This window comes from Trichoderma virens (assembly GCF_000170995.1).
Source record: "Trichoderma virens Gv29-8 chromosome Unknown TRIVIscaffold_91, whole genome shotgun sequence".
NCBI lineage: Eukaryota > Fungi > Ascomycota > Sordariomycetes > Hypocreales > Hypocreaceae > Trichoderma > Trichoderma virens.
Window position 1 is genome coordinate 1,140,496 of NW_014013658.1, and position 21,530 is coordinate 1,162,025.

The following is a 21,530-nucleotide window of genomic DNA, read 5'->3' on the forward strand; positions in this document are numbered from 1 at the left end:
CGCTGCGGCTGAGGAGACCGCGTTTGGGGTAGGGACACGTACATACCCAGTAGTACCAGGTGATGGGCATGATGTGAGTTGCTTGGCTGGCCCTGTCAGATTACTTGCGTCGTCGGTGATGGGCATGACCAGATGGGAAGGTTGCACGGCGTTATTTAATACCCTACGATTATTTTATGCCCTACGAGCCATGTTTGCAGCTTCGAGTCGTATGCAGTTTGGATGCGCAGAATAGGTCATGCCGTGTTTGGTCGTATGACGGTGTCGAGTATGTTCATAGGTAGTATTTACATGATGCTACCCAGCTGCTTGGGACAGCAAGATAAGTGGTAGAGACATGTCGTAGCTCGCGGTCCTCGCTGATTTCGGGGTATTTCTGCATCAAGTCTTGGTACCTAGCCCGAAATCCGAATTCGACAGCCTCTACGCTTGATCACAGGGTCTAGCACATAAGAGTCAAGCCTGAAGGGTTGGTGGACGAGATTCTTCATCGTGCCGTAGGATCGGGCAGTTGCTCCCACTCACACCACGTCCGATGCCCCCCCCCATCAGAGCGTTCCGGGGAACTTATTGCGATGGAACGAAGCCCGATGGAACAAGAGTCACCTTGGCACGGGCTTGGGTAGACACCCACTACGGTTCTTAGTCGTCGCTCGCAAGGCAACCCGATTGATTCTCGGTCCCAAGATTCCATCAGCAGCAAATCAATGTAGCCATCGAGTTACCAACCAGCCAGGAAAATCACTAATAAGGGATTGATATCATTGTGCAGCGTTCTATTTTTACTCGTCATCCTTCCTTCTTCAGCCACGACGGTCAGCGCGGGGTGGCATGTGAGGAGAAGACATGGGAGCTTCTCCTCACTCGCACAGTCAGTTAGTTACATGTATTGGCGTTATATCAACCCCCCTTGCCTCAACTTGGCTTCAACGCGCCCGGTGCTAGGATTCCGTACTCGTAATTAACTTGTACATTTGTCCAGTTGGCATCCCGCGTGCGTCATTTCCGCATCCAGACATTGGTGAATAAAGGAACACTGATCCATGTAATTTGGGCCAAGCATCTTTCACATGGACAGCTATGCTCCATGCTAAAACCGATATACAGCGAATAAGAGAGACGCAGCAAATCTCGGGTTACCGAATGACATGATGGAGATGGTCTCGGGGTCCAATTACATCAACCACGGCGGTCTTGATCCCTGTGCCGCGGCTTATTAGTCTTCGCCTCAAGTGGCGCCTCTGGCCTGACGGGCTCTTGAGACACCAGACACCAGCTCTGGCTAGCTTGAAAGGGGACAAGAGAACATAAACAAGGGGAAAGCGAGAAGAGAAGAGAAAGTCTGGATGCGTGTCAGCGCATGCACTCGTGCGTTGGCAACGGCACACCAAAGAGTTGAGGCGTTTCATGCTGAATACATGTATGCTGGATGTATGCTGGATGTACCCATGTGCACTATGTATATCCGGAGCTGAGTCGCGTGAGCAGATACATGGCCGCGTTGTGCAGCCCCCAATCAGGCGTGCAGATGCAATATTGATGCTGCCCGTCAAAGTGTCTTCAGCATCACCGTCCATGGCAACCATATTGCATGTCTCCCTGCATGCAAAGTGCAAAATGCAAAATGCAAAATGCACAGCTGCATCCTCCAGCGGGCTGAGCCATTGGTGCCCTAGAAATGAGTTGAGCGAGGCTAGCATGGAGCCAGCCCAAGCCCAAAAGCCCAGCCCCCCAGCATTGCGATGACGGATCCTTTGTCGAGACTCTCGCCACAGAGGAGAAGCTTTTAATTCTAATTCGACGATTTAACGAGGGGGGAGAGCGAGTACCTGTGCTGGATAAAGTACATGTATGGGGAGAGAGTTGGAGACGATCCAACACAACACCACGCTATGTCTTGTTAAGTTTGAGGCGAGCAGCACGGTCCATGTACTCGTACAGCACAGCACAGTAGAGTACAGTAGAGTACAGTAGAGTACGTATACTTGGGGTCCATCCCAAAAAGGTTCAAGTTCCAGGCTTCTCAGACAGAAGCTTCCATTCCATTGATGCTTCGTAAGCCGCCGGAAGCACAGCAACTCGCCGTGGGCAGCCGTGGAAGTGCGTCAGTCATGGCAGAGGCACTAGCCGCAGCTATCTAGCAATTAGCAAGCTTCAATGGCTTGATTTCGCCCTTTTTCTCAACCACCGAAAAAAAAAAAAAACCGAGATGTCCGCTGCAGCCGCGATCCGAGACGGAACGGCACTAAGCAACGTCCGTGAATACATGAATACATTACCTACTTTAGTACCTACCAGCGAACCCAATGCACTAAAATTGGCCGCTACGGCACCTGTACTGTTTCCTCTAGTACAGTAGAGTACAGTAGAGTACAGTAGATGATGCACCCCACCCTCAGTGCACACCAACTGTTGGCCCACTGCGATGCCACCAATTCCGGCCCCAAAACTGGAAAATGGGCTCTAACGCACCGGACCCAGGCCTGGATGTACTCGCATGTACTCGCACATAAGCTGTTCCGGACCAGGGTTTGGGGGGCAGGCAGTTTTAAATGCCCTTTACTAAGGTACCTTGGCTGTAGGAGGATGCGTGTTGCTGTGTATGTACTGGGTACTGCCTGGTGTTTGACACCTCATGTATCGAGTACATGAGGTGACAGCCTTGACGCTATGCTGATACAGGCCCCTTTGAGGTACCCAGCACTCAGCTGGACACGCCCACCACATGTACCCGCTACCCTCGCGCCTCGCATGTCGCGCGCCTCTTCTCTTCTCTTGGTCCCTGCCCGGTACCTACGGCTGCTCGCCTGGCCGGTACGTACCCGCCCGCCAGTGCCCTGCAATGCCCTGCAAAACCCCCATGCCCGTCTCAGTCGACCTCAGACCTGGCGATCTCCCTCCCACATCCTCCCACGCGACCTTGCCTCTTCTTCCTGACCGAAGCCTGCAACTCTCTCGTACTTACACTGGCCCTCTCCCACTCCCGTCAAGATGGCTTCTCAACTCCCGCTTGATTCTTCCAAAAAGAATCCCACGATCCTTTAGGCCGTGCCCGCTAGCAGTGCCTTTGCCTTGAAAGCCATTGTCGACCTGGAAAAACCTTGCCTCAACCCACCTACCGTCTACCCTCTGCTCTGCTCTACTCTACTCTACTCTCTCCTTGGTTCACGGGCTAAAGAGCTCGAGTTTCGTCTTCGATCCTATTCACGACGTTGTTTTTTGAGCATAGGCTTTCCTATTCGACCAAACGGACCTGCCTCCATACCGTTCCTCTATATCGCATCTCCACGGGCTGAACCTTGTTGAACTCTGGCTGAACTCCAAGGATAGAGTTCTAGAGTTCTACAGCTTCACCAGCCATCAAACCATCAACTCGGTTGCGCAGACAACAGTATCCACCGATATACACAAAGCCACGACGCGAGCTGGTCGGCATGGCACTACATATTCTGCCCGACAATAATATCCTTCCCTTTGCCTCCGAAACTCCCCTTACCTCTCCCCAACTGTTTCCTACTCTGCTCCCAACGCATGAGCGCGACTTGATGCTCGAAAGCCTATCCTTTACCAAATCCGAGATGAAGACGGAAACTGTCGTGGACGAACGGACTCTTATCGACGAACCAGTCATCCCACGCACCCAGCGTCGTACTGTTGTTCAGCAGACACTGACCTCTTCAACGCTACCACGGCCCAGTGCCATGTCTCGTGAGTTGCTCCACACTCCTCCTTATTCTTTTTATGTGGCTCCCGAATAGTACTGACCATATCCCAGGCTCGACATCAAATTCATCAGTAGTGTCCATCACTCCAACCCACGTCACAGAATTCCCGACGGCGCCTATGGAAGGACGACCTGTCAACTTTGGCTTAGTTGTTCCTGGTGTTTACCGAAGTAGCTATCCCAAGAAGGAGGACTACGCCTTCTTGAGGGACTTGAAGCTGAAGACGATAGTGTACGTGTTGGCCATCTATCCATGTCGTCAGCTCTGAAGGCTAACCATGCATTAGCACCCTGGTCAAGAAAGATGATCCCGATCACGAGCTTGAGTCCTTTGTCGCTGCCAATGGTATCCAGCAGGCTGTCTTTAACATGAAGGGGACAAAGAAAGAACCCATTCCGCCCACCACCATGGCGTCCATCCTCGAACTTGTTCTGGACCGGAAAAACTACCCCCTCATGATCCATTGCAACCATGGCAAGCACCGCACCGGCTGTGTCGTCGCCGTTGTCCGCAAGCTGTCTGGCTGGGGCCTCGACAGAGTCGTTGACGAGTACACGACCTATGCCTCCCCCAAGGTCCGGGAATGTGATATTGAGTACATTACCTCATTTCAACCCAGCTCCCTGGAGATTACATTGGTTCGATCAGTCAGTGCCGAGAACCCGCGCTTCGGCCCACTCCAAATCCGGTCATTTATGAGAACCCTTTTGTTCACTGCCGTTGTCACGACAATATGGTTGGTGTCTGGTTCTCGCATGGCTGTCCACCGCGACAACATGTCCAGTTAGGACAAATTTTCAGAAGAGCAGCGAAAAGTTACTTGAAACGTGTACTACGTATGACTCGCGCGACTCGGGGTTTTTTCTTTCCACAATAGCGCTATTCGAAAGAATCACCAAGACGAAGAAAGAGAGAGAGAGAGAGACTCGCGCGACTCGGGGTTTTTTCTTTCCACAATAGCGCTATTCGAAAGAATCACCAAGACGAAGAAAGAGAGAGAGAGAGAGAGAGAGAGAGACGCGGTATTACGTCCGCAGAAATAGAGCAGGGGTTACGGATTATTCTGTTTATTACTAGTGTTTGGTGTTGCATTGGCAAAGGTATCGCGGTACAGATTTGTACTTCAGATCTTATGGGTGGGGATTGGGCTCGCAGAGACTTCAAGAGCTGACACGATCTGCGAATCGGCGTTATTATGTGAGGTGCTTTCTTGATGGTATTATCCTTCTTATTTCCTATGTCGACTTTTTTTTTTCTTTGTTAGAAGTGGTGGTGATGTAAGGGGCACTTAATAGTTGCTCTTTGCATGCTAATTAACTACCCTATTTGCCCCATCTCACATTTTATCATCATATCATCATTATCATCCTTGGTGTTGTGGAATCGGGAAGTGGATATTAAGCATTATATATCCAATATTTGTATAGACGATAGTGGCTCACACCCACTTTGGAGGCTTTTGTGCTAAAACACCATTGGCCTGTGGTTGAATACTAAGAACATGTGTATCGCCAATTCAGCTAAAGAGTGATTAACTGTGTCATCTGCGTAATTCGTATTCCACGCTAATCATGTGCAAGTAGGTAATAGTATACATCTCATTAATCCCGACAATGAGGCCCCCATCGTTCCTAGTCATACAATGCCCTCTCCATCTCCATTCATCCTCTGCCACGTATTTCTCTCGCTCTCTCACTTCCAGCCCTAGCCTCGTCCAATTTCTCTCTCTCTCTCTCTCTTTTATTTCTTGTCGTCAAACTGCCCCCACCGATTCCGGCTCTCCCTCTCGTCCCTATCACGATCCTTGCTGCCATGCAGATATACCCAACCGCCCGCCACACAATTCGCGGCGCCCAGCCCGACGGCGGTGCCGCGCACGATGCCGCGGATGCTGAACTTTGCGCGCAGGGTCTGGCGCCTGCGGAGGGCGAGCAGGGCGTACAGGCCGGACCAGGCGGCGGTGAGGCCTGCGCTGGCGGTGGGATAGCCCGAGAGGTTGAGGTAGGATGAGAAGAGGAGCGTTGGGGTGAAGAGGGTGAGGGGGAGGGGCTGGAGGGGGCGGGCGTGGAGGGCGGTGATGAGGGTTGCGAGGAGGGAGGGGGGAAGGGAGGATGCTGGTGTGAGAGAGGATGATGTTAGCGGTGAGAATCGAGGTGAGAAGATGAGTTGTGGATATATGTGTGTTTGTGTATGAGTTGTGGGTAATATATGTGAGACGAGGATGTAGAAGGCGGATGTGTTTTTTTTTTTGGGTGTAAGATGGAGAGACAGGGGGGAGATGGGTTGAGACTTACAGCCCCATTCGGTGAGACGCTCGGATATGGATTTTTCAACTGCTGCCGTTTTGTCGGACGCCATGATTGGGGGTATTGGTGATGTGGACTTTTATGTGGTCTGGATGTAAGTTTTTTTTCATGTGAGATCGCCAACATGGGTGAGGTTGAGAGTGACGTGATGTATTGCTGTGACGATGACTAAGCACTGCTGTTGGAGGGACGGATTCACTGGTCAAGAGCTGCAATGAGTTGAAATTGGGAATGTGTGGCATGAATCGATTAAAAGAGATGAATATTTATGAATTTAAGAATAATTGCTTCAATTGGGAATTAATACATTGGCCAATGGCTTGGATTTAAAAAGAAGCAAGCTGTTGTAGATATTTGAATCTTCATCGACAAGCACAAACGCGGGCCGGCCGAATGATTCGCCGACGACCCCAAAATTTCCATATTCATCGCACGACCAATATCCACCAGCATCGAATTCGATCTCGAGAAAGACGGCTCAAGTTGAATCGCCGCAACTCCAAGCCCGTCGCAAGCCCAATTCGCCGCATAAACACCCCTCCCGAAGCCTTGCCGAATCGAATCTCTCAAACAGCCTCACCACCCCGAATCAAAAGCCCCTCCACACAACAAAACCCGCCATCATGGGCGGCAGGCAAATCCGCCCCGCGGGCGTCTACAAGGCCGTCCGAGAGGAGCTTAAGCACCAGCTCATGCCCGGCTACAACGTTCCCACGCCGCCGTGGTTCGCCGTAATGAACTCGGTGCCCCCGTCAGAGACGCTCGTGCGCACCGTCACGCCGCGCCACCGCATGCCCAACCCAAAGGCCGTCAAGCCCAAGAAGCTGTTCCGCCCGCAGAGCATTGCGTACCCGGAAGATGCGCTACGGACGAGCTTTTACAAGGATCATCCGTGGGAGTTGGCCAGGCCGAGGGTGGTGCTGGAGTTGGACGGCAAAGACTATCAGCATTGCGATTGGAGTAAAGGGCTGAGGCAGCCGGGTATCCCACTAACAGGTGAAAGGTAAGGAAAAATTCCCAAGCCCCGCGGTTTATCTCAATGGCGGAAGGAATATTCACTGACTAAATTCTCCTTGTCAGCGTCGTACAACGCCAGCTGTGGTTAATGGAAAACGAAAAGATGAGCAAGCGCAAGGCATACGACACGGTCCGCCGCGAATTCTACCGGCTGCGCCAGCAAGAGGAGGTCGAGAAGAGGATAGCCATTGAGGAGGCGCGCTACGTCGGCGCATACTTTGGAAAGACGAGGCTGGACATTGGCATGCAGCTCGAGGACCAGGAGTACGAGAACTGGAAGATTTGGGCCGGCAAGGAGACAGCCAACAGGGAGGCCAGAGCAAGCTCGGACATTGAGACGTTTGGACTCGAGGAGGAGGAGGGTGCGGTGGACACAGCGGAGGCGCAGCCTGCAACGGCGGCGGCGTAGGCATAGACAGGGGTTGGGCATGCTTGTATTATATGACGTGTACGAAGACAATCAGGGAGAAGGTTATTAAAAAGAAACAAGGCAAAGATCTGTTAGCATTTTGCAGGGCTGGGTTCTATGTCATCCAAGCGGCGAGAATTAAAGACAATTTCTCCTGCGTTCTGCACACCATATCGAGCTGCCACTTCTTGGTGCTGTGTGACAAAGACGTCTGCTATGCCAGTGTAGAGTAAGAGCTTGCCCGTCAAGCTGAGAGTCGATATGCGTGCCCAAGACTCAATGTAGATGACCTTCATGCAGCTCTCGGGAACAATGTAAGTCATTTTGAGCAGGTGCACCGCCAGCGCAACAAAGAAGCCAGTGGCCGGCCCGTTTGAAAAGACGCGGCTAGGATAACGTAACTTCCTCCCCACTTCGTTTTCCGGCGGGACGAGCAACGCGGGGAATATATCGACGATGCTAAGCAGTGCAGTCCAGGGGGTTGACCAGAGCGGCTGGTGGACTCGTCGCGCGCGGGTGACGATGCGCTTATCGTATGTGCCGGGGGAGGTCTCACGAGATTTGCACAGGGATGCCAGGCTCTCTTCGTAGTCGTGGAGATGGTTCTCCGACATGGAGTCGCCGCTGGAAATGAGATAGCGGCGGTGGAAGTGGGAAAAGTCGCAGAAGCCGTCGTCCATCATCATGAGCATCTCCTTGGTGTGGCCGCCGGAGCCGAGGACGAATAGGTTGTAGTCCATAGGAGGTCGCTGAATGCGATCATTTTGCGAATTGGGATTAGGCCGCCTTGTGCTTCTTTTGCGACTGCGGTGAGAGAGGAGCTGGATGTGTCGTGTCTATGAGGTTGACTGGTTAACTCAGTGCTGGCTTGGATATGAGGGAGTTGACTTACTGAGGCGAAGATGATGAGGGCTATGCCGGAGGCGACGATAGTTAAGGTGCTGCGCTTTAGAAGGCGGGGCGAAGAGGTGATGGTGAAGATTGCTGAGCCGAGAGCCACGATGCTGGCGAGGCTGAAGACGATGATGGAGCGAGCCATGGTTGGTGTTGAAGGTTGAGTCTCCCTTGATTTTAGAGGGACACGTTCATCTGAGCGAGCGTGGTAAGAAGCCACTGGACAGTGAGTTTTGAGTGCCGGAAAACGAGCAAAAAATCACGAGAGAAGCATTTTTGGCCTTGAGAAATATGCAGTGCTTGTAGTTTCAAGATGCGGCGTTTGAGGAGAAGAAAATGGTGAGTTTGATGAGTGTGCAAGTGAGGTGAGGTCCAAAGTACAGAATACATGTACATTTGCTCGTACTTGATGTTTCAGCGCACAGCCCCACTCTCGTTTTCCCTCCTTTACATTGGCAAGACAAACATCGAATCGGCTTCACTGCGAAAACAATCACGTCCCAATAATTGAAACAACACATTGTGATTTAAATTCAACACGCCTGAGTCGGCTATTTCAACTTTGAAGACCCTGATTTCAAATATTGCCATGAACATTCTCAGTGAGGCGCAGGCTAAGTAGCCAAAAGCAAAGAGCGTCTCTCACCAACATGGCATCAAATCAAGGGCCGTTATCCTTCTTCAAGCAGATCAAATCCTCCCGATGACCAAAGACTCGGTCAAAAAGCGTGGTTTGACTACACATTGAAGCTTTCGATTTAGAACAAACGTCTTCTGCCGGGCGCCAGGCGCATGCGAGCAAACGCGATGGCTCGTCGGGTCGCTTCTGCGCCAGCTTCTTCAAGCATGACGTCCACTCCTTCGCCCGTCATGGCAGAGCACTCGAGGTAGCGGTCAGCTCCGATGCGGCGAGCATGCCAAACGGCCTGTGAGACAATCTGTTAACACATTGTTCCCGTCTCGGAGCACTGACAGACGACCTACATCAGAAGGGGCCACGCAGCAGGTGGGAAACGGCACAAAGGCCTGCGGCTCAAAGGGACCGGGAATTGGATGGTCTTCATCCAGGCACTTGGCACGCAAGTCCTTCTTCATGCCGATGAGATGGAGAAGCGTCGGATTTTGCTGCTGACTGAGGAAACCACCCTGCAAGGCGTTCTGCCACTGTTGGTGCTTTGTCAACTGGTCTGCTGGCAAATGCAAAGGTGCTGCATGATGTTTGACTTACCCACTGCAGAATAGTGTGAAGAGTGGTCTTTTCCTTGATGTCAAAGCAAAGGAAGATGGCATCCCACTGCACGTACGAGAGTCGCTCTACCGTGTTCAAGTCTGGCGCGCCCGAGGTGTCCTACATTTCGACGCGGACCGGCTGAGACTCGTACATGCGGACGTTGGTGTACGTCTCGTAACAAGTTCGAGTGATGGCGCTCGACTACATTATGGTTAGTATCTCGACTTGGTTCATAGGTTTACCTTGAGTGGGAGCAGCAGTCATTTCAGTCTTACGTCGGGGAAATGACCATAGCGAGCACGGCTACCTGATCGTTAGTATGAATCATTTCCTGCGGTAGCAAGTTGCAGCGAGGTTCAAATCTCACAAAAGCAGGGACGTCTGTCCAGCTCCCTCAGCGCCAACAAACAAAAACTGAAGAGTCAAGGGCCTATCGAGCACAACCGTGGGAGTGGGCGACAACGAAGGACTGCGGTGCTTTCTCTTGCGACCAAACAGGGCAAAAAAGCCGCGGATGGGGTTCCTCGCTGCACGCACCACTTCGTCCTCGTCGTCGTCCCGGACTCCCAGGGCGGTCTCGGGGCGTTCCATGATGGACTCTTGGAGAGCGTTGGGGCCGTTGGGTCGGCGAAAGAGCGGGATGGCGGCTCGCATCATGGCGATGCGGGTGGATGGGCGACGAACGGGCCTTTCCGGTTCACGAAAGGTCTGTAACGCACAATGAGTACCACGCATACATAGAGAGGTCATCTTGAAGGGGATACTGACGATGCGAGTCTCAGGTCGGGGCACGAAGCCATCGTTGACAAAGGGATCCTCGCGCTCCATGCGGCTGGGGACCGAGTGTCTCCAAGTATCGATGGAGGCGGCGAGTTCTCCCGGCATTTCCTGCGGAGTGTCCTGCATGGTTGTCTCTGGCGATTGGTTCTCCATCGCGGCGGCAAGGGTGAGGAGGTTGATGGAGCAAAGTTGTGAAGTCGAGTTGCTGGGGGTGAAGAGGGCTTTTGAAAGTGGCAGCTGGTCAACACGGGGCAGATGCAAGAGGTGATTCGTCAGAGAGAAAGTAAACAAAGCAGCGTGTTTGACGTGTCGACGTGTTTACGCGTTGAAGATGGACGCGACCAAGTGGCAACAAGTGATGGCCAAGTGAATTGCGAAGACGTGCGTGATGCTATAGGGGCGGCCGGCAATCCAAGATGAGGGCTGGCCGGCAGCCGTAGATGCAAGTCGAGAAAATATTAGTCAATTTCAAGCGTTTCATTCATTTACAAAGTCATTTATAGGAGATTCTTTGCAACAGTTTATCAAAATCATTTATCAACACAACCCCATAGGCTCCATGGGTAAAAGCTGGAAATTGCTTTCCCTGCATCCAGCTTTGCATTCGTGGTGGTATAAAGGTTTGTTTGGGACTAAATTCCTTGGTATTATCCCTCAAGATGATCAGTCCATGGTTCAAACTCCAATTCCATTGGATGCCCAGAAATGGCCTTGATCCGAGTCAAAAAGTTACGCCTCCGTAATGAGACACAGTCAACAAAATGTTGCAAAGCGCCGAAGTGGAGGTGGAGGTAATGGACTCCTTTCGCGGACTTTAGACGGGACAAGTCTTTGAGATTTTGATGGATGAGAAGGAGGCAGCGAAAGTGAAGATGGCGGTTGTTCGCATTGCGGCCATTTCCAACTTTGACTGGCGTAGTATCGGGTTTATTCCTAACGATTCAGGCGAAGTGGATGGAGAACAAGATGGCAAGCTGGAGGAATAGGAGGATGAATAAGAGCACATTGAGTTTTAATGAATGGACATTTTAACATTGAACACTATGTTGGTAGCATTATCTAGAAGCATTAGATACATGTGCTTGAAGCTAATTTATTGCATATTTTTTCACAACTACTCTCTGATAGTTGACGACACTATTGCTAGCTTCTCTAGTATCGTAAGTATCGATAGTATCGATAGTATCGCAAGTTTCTCTACTACCGGTAGTATTTCTACCTTCGGTAGCATCTCTATTTTTGGTAGTATCTCTAGTATTCATACCTTTCTTCTAGGTTTGGGAGACTCTACGGCTAATCTTCAGAATCAGACGAGTCAAGACTCCCAGTATCATATACATCCGCATCCTCCTGTACATCAAGACCGAGGTCCCAGACTCTAGCAGCGCCAGACAGAGCCGCAATCCTAACAGCCACCCATTGGCATTCCAAAGCTACCTTCATTTTGAGCGCTTCTTCTTCATTATCGATTAGAACCTCAAAAATCTTTCCCGATTCCAGGTCTGGGAAAGAATCTCTTTGTTCATCTGCAACAACAGTTTGCAGCATTGCGTCGATAGCTTCATCGTAAGGAGGCTCGGCTAACTCCTGAGGTTTAACCCAATTCCTAGGCATCCAGTAAAACTGTATCTGAACAGCAACAGAGCTTCCATCGCCGTTGGTGACGAATCCTAGGTACTTCAGACCGAATAAGCATTGAGACCACCATGTACACAAGGTCGGGTGTAAACAAAGCATGTTCCAGCTTTTATTGAGGCCACCTAGGGGTTGTGAATGCATAATACGGCCGATATTCGCCCGGGTGGTGTGTCCTAATATGTCGCTATAAAACATTGAATTCGTAAAGGTGCTAATGTTCTCCTGACTTGCGGTAAGGGTAAATGGAATGATAGCGCAGGCTCTGGCGTCTGTGGCCTTGGTTAAGACGCAAGCCCGTTGATCTCGAAGATAGCACTAAGGTATAAATAGTCAGCAAGTGGTAGTCGTTAAAAGGCTAGTAAAGGATATCTATTATACCTTTTCGCTCTCATTTGCGCTCTGGTGGATGTTATTATCACTACTCTCCGATACCTGTGGCACACCTCTGCTTTCACAGCGGAGAAGTTTCCCTTGGATCACTAGATTGTCGTTAGAAAGCTATATAGGACTAAATCATATATATATAGTTGCATACAAAGAGGTAATTGAAGTTGAGGTGTATAATGACTTATAATATGCAAGCATCTTATGAGGCTCTTGACCAAATCTTGCAGAGTGTCGATCGACATTACGGAGAGGGCCGATAGTTGGAGGTTGGTAAAGTGAAACATGTTATCAGAAGACATAAGATCTGTCTTTACAAGCTTCTCAAGCTCCCTGATAAGCTCAAGTTTGAGGGGAAGCTCTTTCATGGGGAGAAGTGCATCAAGAGTCGCATGGGTTGGCTGGGCTTTAATGAATCTGCAAACTTGTTTTTTCTGGCTTGCAGTCCCACATTCGAGGAAAGCCTTGAATTGAGCCAAGATATCTCGGTCACACATATCTTCCATAGTGATTGACGGGCTTCATCAAAGTTGAAATGATAAATCAAAAGAAATAAACAGAGGGGGGAGAAGGGGGGTATTATATGTTGCAAACCAAAGTTTATCAGTACTCTAGGAATTAGATTGCACGTAGCGTAAAATTACCTTTGCAAGGCTCCTCCTCTCATAACGCCACCGCAGTTTGGTAAAAGGGTCATGGTTTGGGGATACCAGGAAGATGGCGATAGTAGTCGGATAGTCAAAGTAGCGGAAAGTAGCAGATACTAGAAGAAAGTTGTGATGGTAGCAGATACTAGAAACAGTAATAAATGCAATAAAAGGCAGCTATATTGATATGAAAGGCATATAAAAGACTGTCAGTCTAACACAGCCAGTCCCATCTTTATAGTTTAAGGAGTCAACGTGCCACAGTACAGGAATAAAGCCACAGGTAACAAAAGCAAGATCTCCATAGCGATATCCATCTTGCTTCACCCCCAAAATTGTATGCCCTTTCTGCCTTTGATAAGTCTTTATTGGAAACCTTTCGCTTCATTTAAAATGAATGAAAATGAGAGAGATTATTGATTTCAAGAAGAGAAATGGGTAGCTAGACGGGGGAATAAAATATGGATTATTGCGTATTTAAGAACTCTATCCGGAAGAGTTTTTCGCCCCTACGGATATATCCATCCATAATTTCAACATCATTATAGCTAACCTTTAACTGCAAGCCTTTTGACAGTTGGAAGATTGCTTCAGAAGTGTCGTTTGTATATTCAGCAGTTTCCAAGAAGTCTGCTCTGGTTAGCAGTTGAATCAAGGATGCATTTGGTGCCACCTCTACTACCGCAAATTGGGGGCTGTCAATTGTACATAGAGGGATCTCGAACCGGCTTTTCCCGCTTTTTGCAAACTCTCGAATGTAAGATCGCGTAGCAAACCGTAGCTTATTTTCCACATCTTTGATAGTCTTTGTGGACCAAAAAATATGGTCTGCAAAGTCAATGCCAGTCCGTTCTTCTAATTCTACAACGAAATGAATGGCGCTCAATGAGTCGAAACCCAGCTCCTGCAGTGAAGACGTGGAATTGATTTCAGAGCTCTTTAAATGAAGTGCAGCGGCAAAGGACTCCATAATCATCTCTCTGAGTTGGACGTTATTTAAGGGAAGGAGAAGGCCCTTGTTTGAGTCCAGGCTGTCTGGGCGCGAATCCTCGTGGTATAATGAATCAGAGATAGTAGAGCTCTTAGAGAGACTTCTGCCTTTCATAACAACTAGGTGACCAGGCTGTTGGAAGTTTGTTGCAATATGAACTATAACATAACTTGTACCATGTTGGTTGTGAAGAGCAAGATTTAGTAAGGAATCCGTAGACCTCTCAGGAGGAAACATGCCTCCGATAAAGTAACCAGGAGGCAGAGGTCCAAAATCCAGATTGCAGTCCAGTCTAGGTCGAATCAAGTCTCCATGCCGATAAAAACTTGGCATATATATTGTCGCCCTCTTGCTGGCAACAATCTCATTTTCTTCTACCCAGTGGGGGATTCGATTACATAGCCGATAATATTCGTCTGGCTTGGGTTTCGCTCCATCAGCCCGAGATAAGCATCGAGCAAGTGGCACAGCAAGTAGACGTGTTGTGAAAGCTTTCAATCCTGTTTCTGCCATGGTGCAGTTCAGGATGCAGTACGCTATGTCTCCATTGTCAAAGTCTCCAAAAACCGGCAGGTCGAGTCGGAGTCCCCTCTGTGACATCGAAAAACCATCTCCAGGGGCTGCCGCACCCCTTGATGCTATCCCTCCGCAGTTGTAGAAATCCCGGGGTGATCGCGCCAGGGCCGTGGAGACACTCCACAAGGTTCTGTCCTCAAGATTGAAACCCCATGCCAAGATGGACTGATCGTCAAACTTCTTTATGATCTCTTCCTGGAGGCGTTGGAAAGCCTTGGGCCCTTCGCCGTAAAGCAACGGCATATTGACGTCAAATATTCCTAGTAGGCAATATGCTATATCTTCTTCCTTGGTTGTAGTGCGGCGCGAAGCCCACGACATCCTCTGTGCTATGCTGGTAAAATCCAGGGCCCGGTGTACATCAATAGCAGAGTTAACCAGCATCTCCTGGGAGATGCCAGTTGCCTCAGAGATCTCTTCCCGGAGAGAAATCTTGTCCCCAAACTCCAGCCAAGTGGAATCAAAGAAACGGACCGACGGCGGAGCAAGAAGCTCCTGAAGGGTCCACCCCCTAGTGAACCAGCGTGACTGCATATATCTTTGCAATGCTGTTTGTTTCTCTTGGGGATCTGCGTTCAGGCCAGGGTGGCTAAAATCGGATACATATACATAGCATTCGATCGACATCTCGTACCATTTAAACATAGAGTTGATTGCCTCTTGGAGCTCGACACTGTTTGACTTGTTGATACAGCATGTATCAATCCACACGAACTCGAGAGCGTCCTCAATCGCTTGTTGGCAGCATTTGATTACTTTCGCCCAGCCTTTTTTCGACTCTCGATAAGAATGCCCATTCGTAATATCGTCAAAAGTAATTTCATCGGCTTCCCAAGTATGAGATAGCGTTGCGTAAGGGGGTATCGTATCAGCAACAAATTCATGGAGCGTTTGAGTTTTTGCACACAAAAGTCGCATATTGTAGACTCTTTTGTATTTTCTTTTTTGAGTTGCTGTTTCCAGAGAGACTGTGTAAGACAAAGGAAAAGAGGCTTCGCCTTGAGTATTGCACAAGTTTTAATAACGATAATACAGCAACAGAATAGTAATACATGTAGTTAGTGAGATAATAAGGCAGCAACGTAGGCTGTGCAATTAGGCTGTGCTGCAGTAAGGCACCAATGTACTAAGGCAACAATAGGTCATAGTAAGACTGCAGCAATATTACAATGGCAGTTGTAATATACTAATAGTCATTATATTAGCAGGCAAGATTTGTCAGCCCATACCATCAATTATGTTATGCTGCAAAGCAGCAGGTTGTAGAGTTGTTAATACCTGTGAATAATTAAAGCAGGTATGTAGCTCTAGTGACCGCACAATACTCGGAAAAATATAGAAAACCCGGCCAACATACATAGTGCTGTCCCACACAAACGAAAAGACCATTCTTCTGTATCGACCAACGTAAGCATTCTTATTATGGAACAAAAGAAGACCTATAGAGTAAAGTCCACGGAATATGTTCGCTCCAAACAAGCTAAATAATTTCCCGCCACGGTAATATAGGTAGAGCAACACCCGCCCAATCAGGGGAGAAAGTGGCAGGTGCTTCAATCATCTCCTAGTCCCAAGGGCAGCACAATACCTGAATGGAATCTTCCGTCTTCAAGGAGATAGGAGATAGCATACATAGGCTGTGCAACAAATTACAGCGTAGATTAGTTTGTTTCATTTCACACATAACTAGAAGTCCATGGATAGCTCCAACGGCTTTACTCATGCTCGTGACGTCAACATAGCGCCATGAAAAGAAATTGTTTTCACACTGATTGGTTGATCGCCCCGCCACATATTCCCGTCTTTTGAGGTCAAGCCCCGGCCGCGAACATTAGCCACTACCATATGATACTTGTGTATTATCATCACCTGCCTTTCCATTATGTCTATTGCCTTGATAAGGGCATTGACTATGCTAAATGACAAGCATTGAATATATCATCATCTGCCTTTCTATCTTATCACAATGGAGCCGGGCATTCACGAAATTGATCCAAATGGGGATACTCTTCTCACCCTACGCTATCCCAACGCACCATTTGCAATCCGAGGTTCAGCTATCCTTTGGCCTAACCGGCTGCCAAATCATTTGTCCCAGCAAATGAGACTGGATGAACTACGCTTAGGAGGCTCTGAAAGGTCTCTTTCCAAGCCGCGAATTCAAGAGAACAAGCAAGAAATACGAATACGACTCTCGTCAAAACATCTTACATTAGCGTCTGCGTACTTTGAAAAAATGATGGCCAACGACTGGAGGGAGACCAACCCTGAGGATGGCTATTCTTATGTTGTAACTGCTGATGGATGGGATCAGAAAGCGTTACTTATCCTAATGAATATAATCCATGGCCAGACGACAAAGGTACCCCGAACAATCAGTCTTGAGATGCTTACCAAAATGTCTGTTCTTGTCGATTACTACAAATGCCACGAGGCGGTAGAATTCTTCGCGAAAACGTGGATTAGTAATCTGACAGAACCAGTTCCTTCTTCTTATGGAAGAAATCTCTTGCTTAGGCTCTGTGTATCGTGGGTATTCTCAGAAGCCGACACTTTCCAGTCGTTGACAAAGACCGTCGTATATGAGAGCAGAGGTCCCATTCATTCGCTAGATTTGCCAATACCGGGGGACGTTATTGGTAAGCATCGAGAATAGTATGCCCTTAGTAAACAGCTAATCCTATCTCTAGACGCTCTTGAGATGAGGAGGCAGAATCTTGTCTCTGAAGTTATTTCCGGCCTACATGACCTGAAATCCCAGTTCTCTAAGGATGAAGGGACTTGTTCCTTTGAATGTTCTTCGATTCTACTGGGTGCTCTTATCAAGGGCATGAATGCAGCTTGTATTCTTGACCCGCTACCAAAATCAGGATTTGAAGGCTATAGTTTCAAGGCACTGGAACAAGCTGTTATCAATATCCAGGAGCCAAACTACAGTTCTATACCTAACTCCTACAGCCTTTGCAAAAGACCCACGTATTCAGCCCTGCGTCGCAGATGCACACTTCTGGAGAAAACCAGGCCAATCATCGATACAAAAGTTGAGACAATGTGTGGGCTAGAATTGATAGCCTTCACCAATCAAGGCTAAAATTCAAACTACTACTATGCTGAAGCGGTCTGCGGGCTTCGTTGATCGAAAGGGTCAATGATCCGAAAAGGGTAACGATAGCTGGGAACGGCTGGTGAGATGACAAAAGGCTTTGTTTCCATTACACGATAGCTTCAATTAATCAAGTGTATTCTCTCGCTCATTTAAGTCAGTTTTTACATCAATATAATACGGAGCTACGGCGCTTTGTGCTTTTATTCCTGGTCCTTGTTGCGCTTTGATGCATCTAAATAGATGCTTGATCTGTAGCTATTACAAATCCGTTGACCAACCAACCATCAGTCACAAGGAATGGCTCGTTGATTATTGCGATCGCGACAGTCAACCATCACACTATGCCCTTTCTTATCTTGACTGCTTCTCCTGAGGCTGATAAATGCTAATTAAGTCGGTAGAATACTTCACATTTACTCGTCTACTGCAAGACTATTTCTAGGCAGCAAATTGCGGATTGCTTTACGTATAGGGCAATGCCTTAACTTTAGGATATTTGTTATTGCCGATGGTACATTCATTCATTCATTTATTTATTTATTTCGCCTGGTGGAAAGTCCAAAAGGGCAACTATAAACCTATAGCAGGTATACTTCTGAAGCTTAGCTTTTATCTTATTGAACATAAATCCTTATCATCCAGTTTCTGCTCTTATAATCTATTCTCTTACTTCGCTATAGTTTCTCATGTTCTATCATACTTTACAGCAGCCTAGCTTAGAGCTTACTCCCCAAGTGTTTAGGATCCTATCTACGGCAGCTGAAGCGGCATCTGCTGTATCTAGCACGAGGAGTTAATAGGAGTTAGGCGATGAGTTAGTAAGTGGTTGTAAGGCAGAAACCTAGGCTATAACAGTACGGTTGTAAAATAGTATGACAACAAGAAAATACTTTAATTGGCTACTTTAATTTCCCTATAGCTGGGTGCAATATAGAGACGATTGAACACAAAACCTCTTCTCTCTTGGGATTAAAGATTTGGTCGAGCAAATACTAGAAAGTTGGCGATATCTTCTACCAATAGAGAGAGTAGCGACTCTTCTGTATTTGATACTATCGCTACTAACAGCAGGTCTTCAACAGATCCACCCAAGACATTTACTCACCTTGCTTCAACTCCAAAGCGCCATCTCACCAATCACAACTCAAATCTCATTCGCCAAATTCTCCAACCGCGCCCTCCTCAACCTCGCCTTATCAACTTTAACCTCCTCCCTCGGATACCACTCTCCCAACTTTCCCCCCGGCCGTCCAACACTCTCCTCCAAATCAACATCCTCCTTACCCAGCATCATAATCGCCACAGCAACACCACTCAACCACGCCCAAACCATGCCCTCCCCATTAAACCCGGCAGCTATCCACTCCCCAGAACCCTTATCAAGTCCTCCTCCAAGACTCTTCCTCAATCCCCCAGTGGCAGGCGAAAGACTTCCCACAAATGGAAGCGTATCACCCGTAAATCCCATGATACCGCTCCAAGCACCCTTCAATTCCCCTCCAGCACCCCATTTCGGCTCAAATACCGTCGCCATGCTTCCCCTAAGATGCATCAAGGGAAACGTATCTACCTTTGAATCATCCCACACACCAATCTGATCCAATCCCTCGTCTTTACTCCGAAACAAGCCGCCTCCTATCATCAAGGGCCCCGGTGCTCCGTCGTTTCCATCAGGTCGCTGCGTCACATAGTCAAACCCGTTGCCGTAAATCACAGACCAGGACCGTCCACCATGACAAACGGGTGCGAACCCTGCTCCCGGCTGCTGCGCCGTCATGTGTCCGATTACACCAGTCAGACAGTCTCGGAGGGCGGGAACCAGATGGCCCGTGTAGGCATTTGTAGCGTGGAGGACATGTCGTGTACGGATCGAGCCGCGGGAGGAGTGAACCGTGTATGGGAATGATGATGAGTCGTGATTTGTAGTGATGGATGAGACGGGTGTGTGTGTGCTAACGGTGAGGTTTGGAAATCGGGTTATCAAGTCGTTCCACGTGCTTGTAACCAGACGAAACGGCCAAAGAGCCCCAGCTTGATACGATATCGCACCAACAACATGACGATTAACCCCAAACTACCCCCCAGAATCATCAGCATCGGTCCTCATAAAGCAAATCAAGCATCAAACATCAAACATCACTCACCTTCACCCTCGCCTCCTCCTCCCCCCAAACCAAAACCTCAAACTCCGGCATCCACGCTTTCATCTCCTCAACACTCCTCCTCGCACTCTCAAACCCCTCCTCCTCAAGAAACACATCCACCGTCTCAACCTCCCTCACCTCCCCCCACGGCATCCCCTCGCCCACCTTCTTCAGCACCTCCAAATGCCTCATCTGCAGCCTCACAATCTTCCTCGCCCGCTCCTCTCCCAAGGCCTTCCGCAAGCGCGCAAACTCCCCGTGCGGCGCACACTTGATGTGGCCCCCGTTTCTCGCCGTCGCGCCGCTGCACAGCTGTCTCGCCTCTAACACGGCAATCCTCGGCGCTCCTTTGCCTTCAGAGGAAGAAGACAGCTCACACAGCGTCTTCACTGCAGCAGCACCCGTGATTCCGCTCCCAACGACAACCACATCCGCCTCCCCCGGCAGCTCCCCCATCACATCTCCAATGTCCGGAAAGGGAGCATCCCGCATCCAGTACGACTCCGTAGGGTTCTCGACCGGCGTAAACGGGCCCGCTTGGATGCGCTGCAGCAGCGCCTGGTATTTGGCGTTGAGCGCAGAGATGGTGCGGATGACGCTGGTGATGGTGGTGATGCCACCCTTGATGCTTGAGATGACGGCGCCCATCTTTGCTTTTGAAGGCCTTTTTGACTATGATGGTGACGATTGTGATATTTGTGATGAGAATGAGTATTCGCTGTCGATGAATTGGTGCCTGATTGGATGGCTATTTTTATTGCTTCATGGTGATGGATCAGATCAGATGCGTCTTTGAGAAATGCCGAGGCCAGATTATGTACGTATTAGTGAGTCGCCAGCTGCAGGTTATTGGAGACTGAATGCTGCTACCGCCAAAAAGACAAAAATACCAAAAGACGGATGCCGATCCGAATTTCCAGCTTCATTTCACAGTTCAGCTTCACCAAGTTTCTAGATCAACAAAAATGCAGTAATAAGCATTCAATTCAATTTTTTATCTACCATTCTAAAGCATCATTCTCATTCCGTTCCAGAAACAGATAAACACACACAATAAACAATTCACAAAAAGCTCAAAAGAACCTGCGCCCCTTGTTATTCGCCCAGTATCGTGCCGTGCCGTGCCGTGCCGTGCCATACCGTCCATCCGCCTGTCCGCCAAAAGACTTGAAGCATTTAGAAAGAAAAAAGCACATAGTAAGACAGTCTGATTCCACGCTAGATCAAATGTCGGTCTGACAGTTTGTCTAAAGGCTAATGGCATTATAAATGCGGAACCGGGAATTGCTTCGCCCTTATCCGTACAAGTGGAAAAAAAAGCACAATTTGTTTGTTGGTTCGTGATTCCTCTCTCATCTGGCCACCTGGCCATGAATACCATCCGAGTTGATGGATGGAGGATGCCTTGGACGACTAAGAAAAGAAAAAGAAAGAAGAAATTTCGCAAATAATATACTCAGCATTACAAGAAGGCTTCATGGGTCGTCGTCATTTGCTCAAGCGTCTAGCAACTGATGACAAGTTTGATTCCTCATCATCAGGCTATCCACTCGGCCTGGTATCCGGTGCAGACAAGGAAAATCATAAACGATGCGTCGTTGAAACGTTAGAAGAGGATATAAGGTAAAAGAGAAGAAAGAATAAACAGAGGGTGTTAAAAACGGTAAAAAGCAGGGAACCAG

At 48.8% G+C, this 21,530-nt stretch overlaps 9 protein-coding genes across 9 annotated transcripts; 3 read left to right on the forward strand and 6 right to left on the reverse strand.

Moving 5' to 3' along the window:
* Positions 1–3,741: 3,741 nt before the first annotated feature.
* Positions 3,742–4,513, forward strand: TRIVIDRAFT_163776 (uncharacterized protein; the record flags this gene model as incomplete). The annotated part of the gene is made up of 2 exons (XM_014094837.1): positions 3,742–3,956; positions 4,012–4,513. The coding sequence occupies 2 exons, from the start codon at positions 3,742–3,744 to the stop codon at positions 4,511–4,513; spliced, it is 717 nt and encodes a 238-aa protein (XP_013950312.1).
* A 952-nt stretch (positions 4,514–5,465) lies between these two features.
* On the reverse strand, positions 5,466–6,083 carry TRIVIDRAFT_65065 (uncharacterized protein; the record flags this gene model as incomplete). Its single annotated transcript, XM_014094838.1, has 2 exons — positions 5,466–5,839; positions 6,020–6,083. The coding sequence occupies 2 exons, from the start codon at positions 6,081–6,083 to the stop codon at positions 5,466–5,468; spliced, it is 438 nt and encodes a 145-aa protein (XP_013950313.1).
* Positions 6,084–6,654: 571 nt separating this feature from the next.
* Positions 6,655–7,457, forward strand: TRIVIDRAFT_40248 (uncharacterized protein; the record flags this gene model as incomplete). The annotated part of the gene is made up of 2 exons (XM_014094839.1): positions 6,655–7,034; positions 7,112–7,457. 2 exons carry the CDS (start codon positions 6,655–6,657, stop codon positions 7,455–7,457), a joined length of 726 nt encoding a protein of 241 aa, XP_013950314.1.
* A 15-nt stretch (positions 7,458–7,472) lies between these two features.
* On the reverse strand, positions 7,473–8,553 carry TRIVIDRAFT_174799 (uncharacterized protein; the record flags this gene model as incomplete). Its single annotated transcript, XM_014094840.1, has 2 exons — positions 7,473–8,293; positions 8,350–8,553. The coding sequence occupies 2 exons, from the start codon at positions 8,494–8,496 to the stop codon at positions 7,550–7,552; spliced, it is 891 nt and encodes a 296-aa protein (XP_013950315.1).
* Positions 8,554–9,109: 556 nt separating this feature from the next.
* TRIVIDRAFT_164189 (uncharacterized protein) lies at positions 9,110–10,467 on the reverse strand (the record flags this gene model as incomplete). The annotated part of the gene is made up of 7 exons (XM_014094841.1): positions 9,110–9,277; positions 9,336–9,515; positions 9,580–9,699; positions 9,742–9,783; positions 9,858–9,885; positions 9,950–10,290; positions 10,351–10,467. 7 exons carry the CDS (start codon positions 10,465–10,467, stop codon positions 9,110–9,112), a joined length of 996 nt encoding a protein of 331 aa, XP_013950316.1.
* A 1,188-nt stretch (positions 10,468–11,655) lies between these two features.
* On the reverse strand, positions 11,656–13,081 carry TRIVIDRAFT_65061 (uncharacterized protein; the record flags this gene model as incomplete). Its single annotated transcript, XM_014094842.1, has 4 exons — positions 11,656–12,315; positions 12,379–12,479; positions 12,536–12,801; positions 13,029–13,081. 4 exons carry the CDS (start codon positions 13,079–13,081, stop codon positions 11,656–11,658), a joined length of 1,080 nt encoding a protein of 359 aa, XP_013950317.1.
* Positions 13,082–14,583: 1,502 nt separating this feature from the next.
* TRIVIDRAFT_129595 (uncharacterized protein) lies at positions 14,584–15,516 on the reverse strand (the record flags this gene model as incomplete). The annotated part of the gene is made up of 1 exon (XM_014094843.1): positions 14,584–15,516. A coding segment is annotated over one exon (933 nt), but the record flags the coding sequence as incomplete, so codon positions are not given.
* A 1,048-nt stretch (positions 15,517–16,564) lies between these two features.
* Positions 16,565–17,689, forward strand: TRIVIDRAFT_164228 (uncharacterized protein; the record flags this gene model as incomplete). Its single annotated transcript, XM_014094844.1, has 3 exons — positions 16,565–16,649; positions 16,764–17,237; positions 17,289–17,689. 3 exons carry the CDS (start codon positions 16,565–16,567, stop codon positions 17,687–17,689), a joined length of 960 nt encoding a protein of 319 aa, XP_013950319.1.
* A 1,159-nt stretch (positions 17,690–18,848) lies between these two features.
* Positions 18,849–20,496, reverse strand: TRIVIDRAFT_39476 (uncharacterized protein; the record flags this gene model as incomplete). Its single annotated transcript, XM_014094845.1, has 2 exons — positions 18,849–19,778; positions 19,849–20,496. 2 exons carry the CDS (start codon positions 20,494–20,496, stop codon positions 18,849–18,851), a joined length of 1,578 nt encoding a protein of 525 aa, XP_013950320.1.
* Between the last annotated feature and the right edge of the window lie 1,034 nt (positions 20,497–21,530).